General features: G+C 42.3%; 1 protein-coding gene across 1 annotated transcript; it reads left to right on the top strand.

The window, feature by feature from the left end:
* Positions 1-393: 393 nt before the first annotated feature.
* LOC307263244 (carbohydrate sulfotransferase 12-like) lies at positions 394-8,848 on the top strand. Its single transcript, XM_080044357.1, has 5 exons — positions 394-424; positions 2,969-3,674; positions 4,224-4,376; positions 4,795-4,974; positions 5,687-8,848. Exons 2-5 carry the CDS (start codon positions 3,300-3,302, stop codon positions 6,233-6,235), a joined length of 1,257 nt encoding a protein of 418 aa, XP_079900483.1. The 5' UTR covers positions 394-424; positions 2,969-3,299; the 3' UTR covers positions 6,236-8,848.
* Positions 8,849-9,438: the final 590 nt, after the last annotated feature.

The raw sequence follows: 9,438 nt of genomic DNA, 5'->3' as shown, positions 1-9,438 counted from the left end.
TTTTCCATATCATGATTCTTCTAGGCTATTCCTTCTTCCTTTATTGAAGATACACATATTTTTTTTATAGCAGACAAATCAGGTTATTTCCAGCATACTTTTCCTGGGAAAGGCAGTGTGTGTGTGTGTGTGTGTGTGTGTGTGTGTGTGTGTGTGTGTGTGTGTGTGTGTCTGGCGGGGGAGAGAGACCATCAACATAAATCATCCCAGAGTAAAGAGAGACACGTTACACTGGAGCTGACCCAGAAAAAGTAAATTTTTCCCTTCATGAGCTGAGCTCACTCTGCAGAAAACCCCGGCTGCGAACTCTCGCGGTGATTTACGTGCTCGCGCTCCATCTCCTAGAAGAGAAAAAAGGGGGGCTCTCATCCTCACAGGCAGGCGCAGCTGACGCGACGCTGGGAGCTTGTGTGCACTAAAAGAGGTGAGAAGAATGTGTTGTTTTTTATTACTATTTTTCTCATTATTAACATTTGACGTGATATTTCATGTCTCCGTAGCGACAACGCTTTTTTCCATGCACATTTTGCTTCAATGCCGAGCTCTACTTTGACACCTAGGTAGAGCCAGAGACACACTAACAGCGTGTATTGATAGTGAGGAAGCGCGTTGTTTTCCTTTATGATACTCTCTTTATGCGTATCTCTCCTCGTAATTGTGACTAACGGCTCCCCACGCGACGCTTTGAATAATTCTAGCCACATGTCGCGAGCCTCCCCGGTGTGAGGTACAGCCCGTTCCCGCGGCGCCGCGCTGCTCCCCAGTCAAAGGCTACATTGTGTCCGCTCGAGTCTGGCATCCGCCGGCGGCTGCTGCAGGCAGGACGGTGTGATATGTGATATATCTGTCCATGGCTGAGCTCTGGCTGTTGTTCACACACAGCTGGATGGTCACCGGCGTTGACCTGGTGATAATCCCAACGCACGATTTTTATAAGATTTATTTATGGATTATGATTAAAAAGATTGGTTTGATGAAGCTACCGCACAGAAAGGTGAATCTCATTTTTCTTTTATGGTGTCCATTCTAAGATGAGCAGAGAATAGGCTACGCTTTTTAAATGATATGAAAAAAAACCTTAAATGTTTTGAAGAACTGGTGATAGGATGGAACGGTTGCTTACTTTCAATGTTTTACATTTTAGATTCAGCAGAGTAATCCATAAAGAAATGATTAAAGTTGCAGCTGTAATTGTGTTACTTGTTGTTACACATAAACGTGTAAGTAACATGTTGCTCAAAGGAGCCCATTTGAGCGTCATGTCTTTAACAGATGAGCCCATGTTTTCTGTTTCTAAAATCTTAACTCGTAGAGTAGTTGTGGAGTAGAAGTATAAAGTTGTAAAGAATCTAAATACCCAATTCCCTTAAAATTGTACTTAATAAGACGAGAGTAGTTGAGTGAAATAACGTTCTACCAGTAACATGAGATGTTCTTATTTTCTTCCTCTGCTAGGTCTGGTATGATGGACATAATGGCAGTAGCAGTTGGTGTGCAGAGAGGGAGGGGGGTGTAGTGGTGTGCAGTCTCAGGAGAGGGGAATGATGCTTTTCCATGTCAATGGTCCCTTCAGTGTCGGGGAAGAGGAAATAATACGAGGACTGTTGCACCAGGGCTCCAAATTTAGACGAGTGTCAGAATGGAAAAGCGACGCCCTGCCACTTTAACACTGCACACAGGAAGGAGGAGATGGACCGAAGATAAAACGTCGGATTAAAAATTGTGCTATCTATTCCTGCAGGCAGCTCTCCATACCGTTATCGCCTATTCTGTGTCACTGCTTGGGCACAGTATGCTTCAGTGTGTCTGTCTGAGCGCTGAACGTATCTAGGTTAGGTGTGTAAAGTGTTTGCAATTGGCCACGTTTCATAGGTTGCTAACATTGGGGCTTTTTATTACTTCAAAAGGTGCTCTGTATAAAAGTGTGCCAGCCAGTGCTGTACTATAATCCATAGGAAGCCTGGTGTGGGTACAGCAGGATACTTGTGCAATGCAAAAGTTATTACTTGCCGGTATGCAGCAGAGCCCCCCCTGGCATGCAGTTATTTGACAACCACTTGTGATTTTACTGCCGCAGGTGGGAGTTGAGTGAACTCGGAGAGGTGAAGGAGAAATTCAAAGATTTTAAGGCTGTAAACTGTCTCACTTGCTTTGCTGTAGTTTTCAAGCTCAGACTCTTCCTTTGTTTTTATTTTTCGACTTGAAGTCTGATGCTCTGCCTAGGTGACTGAAGAGGAGGGATTTTGGAAACACAAGGAATACAGCACTGCACCGCTATTGAAACCTTAAATGATACATTTCCAAGTGTTATTTCGTAACCTTGATGTATTATTATACTTTACATTTAACTTGGTTTGTCTTCAAAGAGCCTTTGTTATCTTTGTCTTAAGGCGACACACTTCAGGTGAATAATATTTAACTTATAGATACAGTATCCTTTTAAACTTTGATGATTACTTACATTAAGAAAATGTATATTAAAGATTGTTCAGACAATTTTGAATAAATATGCAAATTTGACAATATATAACTAATATTATACTCTAAAGTAATTACAAATCAGATTAAAAAATTAATTTTTTATGTTTTTTGCACAAAATTAACATTTGATAATTAACAATATTTGAAAAAAAATCCTCCTGTAATAACCTTTAGAATAGTGCTAACTAAGAAAGGTTATGGAAGGTTTAGTTGAGGTAACTTGTGCTTTAGAAGTTGAGATTTTTGGTTCAGAGTATTGAAAAAAAAAGTATGAAAGAAGACCTGTTATGGAAGCAAACTGGACAAATATCTCAAAACGGACCAGTGCTTTAAAAAGTGAAGTTTTTACCTGCAATGTTTCACCTCAAAATGTTTTTGGCTAGCCAACACTAATGTAAAAACTTCACCTGAATTTAGAGCTAGAGCTAGAGGTTGTTATTAATCTCTGTGGAATATATAACGGATGCTTTCCCCTGTCTGTCTGCAGGGTGCTGCAGGCATGGAGCAGAGATGAGAGTTGACACGTGGATGGCCAGTTCCACTCCCTGCAGTGCACCCGCATCCTGCCATGGACTCTGCTGTAGCTGCCATTCATCTATCGCCATGGTAGAGGAGAGCTGCTGGATCCCGATTCTGTTGCCACGGTGACCCCATCTCACAAACCTTTTTTTTTTCAATTCAACCTGTTGCCCTGGTGATCAAACAAGAGGACCGACGTAACTATTTTCAATCTGCTGCCATGGTGACGCTATAGAGACGCCTTTATCAAAGTCAGTTGCTATGGTGATACTGTAACCAGCGAGCAAGCGACAGTCACCATGGGAACGTCCAGGATGTTCCGCATCTTTGTGGTGCTGGGCTCGGCCTTCATGATCCTGCTGATCATCATCTACTGGGACGATGTGGGAGCGCCACACCTCTACCTGCACACCCCCGTATCCCCGGGCCCCAAGATCCCTCCGCCCCCCGCCCCCCCACAGAGGCCCCAGACCTCCTCACGCGCCCCCCCCTCATTCCTGTCAGACATCGACGCCTTCGTCAACCAGTTCCTAGAGCCGGGGACAGGTGAGCCCACAGAGCCCGCCCCCGCCGACAACGGGAACCAATCAGAGAAGGCAGAGGAGCGCTATGTACCACGGCAGGAGTGGAAGATTCACCTGACTCCAGTCGCGGCAGAGCTTCGTGAGAGACAGGTTAATACATTCAAAAATGAATATTATTATTATGATTGTTATTGCCTTAAAGGTGCACTATGCAGTTTCAGGGGAGGGTCATTTGTTTACATATGCAAAGCCTGCAGTTAGTTTACAAAACATGTTTTCTCTACATGTAACTCTTATCCTATTGAATAATTCTATCATCTTAAATCAAAACTAAATTATTTTGAGGAACCTGGAACCAAACGTAAGACTAGAGTATGTTTGTAAACAAAACTGTGGGCCCTGCTGCTGTAAACAACAACAGTGAAACAGTAACTTTTCAGGAAGCTTTTCTAACTTCAAACAGTGTTCAGGGGAATCCTATTTTCCTGTGAGTAATTTCAGTTCATTCAGTTATAAGAATATACCTTAGAAAATTCACTTCTATGACACACCCAAAGTTACATAGTGCAACCTTTAATGTTTTTTTATCAGTTTTTCTATGTAAAGACCGTCGTCCCACCTTCACGTGTGTCAATTTGAAAAGAACAATTTAAATTGCCAATAATAAAATATGTTTGTTGTTACAAAATGCATAACCAGGAGCAGCGGCGGAGGTTGCTTCAGGAGATGTGCGCTAATGACAGCGTGGTGTTTCCTGGCAAAAACCGCTCGTTTGACGACATTCCAAACAAGGAGCTGGATCACCTTATTGTGGATGACAGGCACGGTATCATCTACTGTTATGTTCCCAAGGTACGCAACACCTACAGTGCTTGGTTCAAATTACACTTACTGTAGTATACTTAGAATGCAAGTTAAATGCCCCTTTTGGCCTTTATACCCATACAGAAAAAAACAGTTTATTCTCTTTCTAAATTAACATACACTTTTATTAAGACATATTTAATTTTTTATTTAAAACGTTATTTATTTGTTTCAATAAATGGTAGTTAAGAGCTTGACCTCTTAAGTTGTAGCTTTTTCATATCTGAACGCACACACACACACACACACACACACACACACACACACACACACACACACACACACACACACACACACACACACGTGAAGTATTGTTTTTATGCCAATACGAATCCCACTTATTTCCTCCAGATTCTACCCACTGGGAATTCACTGTAATAACTGCAGATTAATGTATTGCCCTTAGGTTGCGTGCAGTAACTGGAAGCGCATCATGATAATCCTGAGTGAAAGTCTGCTGCGGGACGGCGTGCCCCAGAGAGACCCTCTGGCCATCCCCAGGGACCTGGTCCACAACAGCAGCATGCACTTTACCTTCAGCAAGTTCTGGAAACGCTACGGCAAGTTTGCAAAGCACCTCATGAAGGTTTGTTCAAATATTACACTATATGCATTGCTGTAAATGCAAATGTGCTGCACGGTGCACTATGAGGCTAAGTGCTGGTGAATTGGCATTTTTTTTCCACAGGTGCAGAGCTTCGGGGCTAAAACTGAATTGTTGTTAAAGTGACAGTGACACCTGCTAAAGCGTTATGTACAGTGTAGCCGGTACTGAAAGTGCTCCTCTCTTAGGACGTGCTTGTTTGATTTGTGTCAAATCATAGTATCAATCTCATATTGTCACAACAACTAGCTTGAACTCTCTCTTAATGATTCTGTGCCCACCACACAAAGGACATCAGCTTAAAGGAGAGGTAGGCGATATGGTCCTTTTAGGAAACTTGCTGTCAGTGACAGCAGTTAGCAGTCCCCTCCCTTGTCCCTATGTCACCACCACATGTATGCGTGCAGCCATCTTGGTCAGATAGGACCACGATGGAGATCAGCGAGTCATCATTCACGGGCACAGTTACCCGCCTCTTTAGAGCGCTCTGTCTACTGATTGGATAAAAACAAGCGGGATACTCAAAATCTGATCTGTCAATTACTGCAAAGCTGAATGACTGGGAGACATGTGTTATGAACTGCTCATAATGTTTAAATAATTGCTGTATGAATATAGAGTAATTTGATACATATATGTAGAATAAAACATCTCTTACTTCTCCTTGAATTGAATTTATTTCATTTTGTTGAAGGTGAAGCTGAAGAAGTACACCAAGTTCCTGTTTGTGCGCGACCCCTTCGTGCGCCTCATCTCCGCCTACCGCAACAAGTTTGAGCTGCGCAACGACGAGTTCTACCGGCGCTTTGCACAGGTCATGCTGCGTCGCTACGGCAACCAGCCCACGCCCCCGGCCTCGGTGGACGAGGCGTTCGGCGTGGGCCTCCATCCCTCCTTCTCCCACTTCGTCCAGTACCTGCTGGACCCGCAGACGGAGAAGGAGGCGCCCTTTAACGAGCACTGGAGGCAGGTGTACCGGCTGTGCCACCCGTGTCAGATCCAGTATGACTTTGTGGGCCACCTGGAGACTGCGGAGGAGGACGCGGAGCAGCTGCTGCGCCAGCTGCGCGTGGACAACGTGGTGGAGTTCCCCACCTCGCACCGCAACCAGACGGCCAACAGCTGGGAGGCCGACTGGTTCAACACGGTGCCTCTGGAGGCGCGCAGGGAACTCTACAAGCTCTACGAACCTGACTTTAGGCTCTTTGGCTACGACAGACCGGACTCCATCCTCAACGAGTGACTCACGTTTTCTACAAAAAGCTGACCACACCCACACACACACACACACACACACACACACACACACACACACACACACAGACACAATGTTTTTTATATGTCATTAAAATCAGTGCCATGCTCAACTCAACAAAATGGGACACCTGCCTATTGTTGTGGGCCTTGCAGATGTGCTTTGCAGATGTGTTTTCCAGGTCTTATCTGCTCAACATGGAACAGACCAGACCATGAACCATGACTGTTTTTAAATGACAAAAGATAAAAAGAAGCACAGAGTGGGCGGAGGCAGTAGACATGTGTTGATATTGCCAGCAGAAAGTGTTTTTTAAGATGTAGCACATTCAGTACAGCCCTTAAATCAAAAGTCCCAAGCTTGATGTCATGCCACGTCTTGTCATGTCACTGTTGTGTTGTGACTGGCCTGTGATGATCACACAGGCTTTGTAGCAGGGTCGCCAAGTGAATGTGTCAAAAGTTTGGTCAAACAAGGTGTTACTAGATTAGTTTAAAGTGTTACTTTTCATCTAATGTATTCATGCTAGAAAGGGATTTTTATGTTGAAGGGAAAACATAGTAATGATATGACAGCTGTTGACATCTGAACAAGTAGATTTCTGTTATACCTCATAAATACACAGATAAAGTGGATCCTCACGTTACGTAACACATAGATGTCACCACCTTTTACGTCAAACCAAACCTGGCACATTATGGGTTTGAGTGTGGACAAGTCCATTAAATGACATGCATAGGAACATTTGTTCAGCTGTTGGCTTTATAAAAAACCCGTTTCAGAGCAAGATATACATGCCACATGGCAGTTTCATCATATAGAAGCACAGCAGCTTCAGGCTGAATAGTATGACTCGTCTCAGCACGTCTCTGAGACATAAAACTGGTTCCTTTTGTTTTCATTTTAGCTGGATATACACACACAGGGCAGTTTTCCAACTGGATTATTTTCATTCATATCACTTGTTGTTTCCAGGAAGGTGATGATGTAATAATTTTTAACTGCAGCTACTAACAGTGAAAAACATTTGGTAAACCCCCCTAATAATTGCTTTTTTTTGTTTTTGTCTTTGTTACCTTTTAATGGCACTTTCATCGGATGCAGTATTTCTGTAGCAAACAGTTGAGCACATTTCATGAAACCAACAAGGAGTGTTTTTCAGTATATGCAATGCTACATACTAGTTGGGTTGATGCTAGCATTTTAAGTACAACCATAATGTTGGTGTTGGGTGAGGCTATGGTATTAATGTCAGTAAATTTCCAAGTAAAGGTTGGATCATTGTTTTGAGTCAGGATTAATCCCATCATGCCCTGGGCGTGTATCGGGCTTCATGTTTTATACGCGAGGAGAGGGAAGGTGAGATAGTGCCTTTGGTTGCAAAAGTTTACACAGCAGAAAAAAAAAAAATTATTTTTGTAGCAGGACTTAATTTTTACTTAAAAAAAGCCAATGCATTGAGAGCTGTATGAAGTCACAACAAGGTATATTTGATATACTTGGCCTTGTTTATCATGTGTGATGATTATCATTTTGTGAAGAACAGCAAACAGCGGAGCCCTTCAGCAAAATTGTCGAAGAACTATCTTTATGGGAATTTGTGTGATTGAGGATTCTGTTGGAACTCTTACAGTGTGTTTTCTTGTGTCCAGTGTATCACTCAGCTGCACGCAGGATTACTGTATGCTTTGTACTGTACCTGATGTCATGGGCAAGCTATTGTGCCACATTATTCTGCAAGTCACTAAGGTGTCCATGTTCACACTATTGAGTTAGTGTTGTCCCACTGCCGTTTGGTCCATTTGTTTTCTATGGGTGAACAAGTTGTACAATATTTCAATATCTTTTTTTTTGATCAAACTTTGACTCCATGGTAACTTTATGCACACCTGAATAGGATAGAAATACTCAGTGGTTGGTTTTCCCAAAGGTCAGTCATCATCACATATGAGTAAGTCTCAATAGAAACACAGGTCTATGCTTCGTAGTTTGGTCTTGTTCTTTTGTTGTATTTTCCTGAGTTGCTGTCCTGATGTTAACCATGTCAGCCATTTTGTTCTTGGCTCTTTTTCTTTTCCTTTGAAAGTGCACATACAGTGAGAGATGGAATCATTTTTGGTTGTGCAAAGGGAATAGTTTACTTCTTGGCAGAGTAAAGCCTATGAATGCATGCTGCTTTGTGATGGGAAACTCAGTCTTGGAATGTTTATAAGGTTCAAGTTTTTTCATCCACAGTGACCTGATGCTCTAACAGCATTGATGCTTTGAACAGCTTTTGTTTAGGAACAGTATGTTGGCTGAAGCTGCAGTGCCAAACCTCACCCTACATGTTTGACCTTGTGCCAAGTCCTATCATTAAATAGTGTTGCAGACCAAAAAAGAACCTAAATCTATTTTTGTGGTTTCATGTTTTTGTAAAACATAAAGTCATAAGAGACTTTGCAGTCTTACAAACGTGTTCCTTCTCTCATACAATGAGGTGAAGGGCAAAGTATTGTTTGAATTGTGTCAGTATTATGGCGTCTTGCTTCATCTGCTCCTTGTGCAAGTGGAATAAAGGTTTTGTGGAGGCATGAGCGGAAATGAAATGTCTCTCTGTTAATAAAGTGAATATAAAAGAAAGAATGATCCATTCTATCTCAGTTATTATGATACAATAAATCACACAATCCAATTCACATCACACTGGCACAAAATGAATATTGACCTGCCAGATTAGCATTTTATGAGAAGAATTCCTCTCGTATTGACTCTACCCCTTGAAGCGGAGTAATTACTTTTTGCAGTGGTGGGACTAACGTGAACGCATTGCGGAAAAGAGGGAGGTAAATTTCCTGTGTCAGGACAGCAGAAAGGAAAAACTGCAGCCCACAGAAATGTCAACAGGAAATGCTGACAGTTTGAGCACAAACAAAGAAACCTCGGGATGTGTATATAAATCAGAAAAGTTATAGAACACAAACCAATCAGAAGCAGACAACCTTCACGATACATTCATGACAGCATATGTGTAACATGTATCAGATGATAACGCCAAAGCTCCAATGCTTAAACACTGAATTTTGGAAAAGCAAACAGTTCATTTCCTAACAACTCTCCATGTCTACCTTCAGGTGTCACTGTGCTCATTTTTATCCAAATCTTTATTATAAGACCTTTTGGAGACAGTGTGTGTAGACCAAATCTGCAAC

Source organism: Ammodytes marinus, assembly GCF_949987685.1.
Source record: "Ammodytes marinus genome assembly, chromosome: 16".
NCBI lineage: Eukaryota > Metazoa > Chordata > Actinopteri > Uranoscopiformes > Ammodytidae > Ammodytes > Ammodytes marinus.
Note: the sequence above shows the minus strand (reverse complement) of the source record. Positions and strands in the feature narration are given on the sequence as shown.

Excerpts from the sequence above, each read along its gene's own strand:
- LOC307263244 (XM_080044357.1), top strand. The coding sequence starts at position 3,300 with ATGGGAACGTCCAGGATGTTCCGCATCTTTGTGGTGCTGGGCTCGGCC. Across the intron at positions 3,675-4,223 it reads CAGAGCTTCGTGAGAGACAG|GAGCAGCGGCGGAGGTTGCT; the intron begins GTTAATACATTC and ends ATGCATAACCAG. Across the intron at positions 4,377-4,794 it reads TCTACTGTTATGTTCCCAAG|GTTGCGTGCAGTAACTGGAA; the intron begins GTACGCAACACC and ends TATTGCCCTTAG.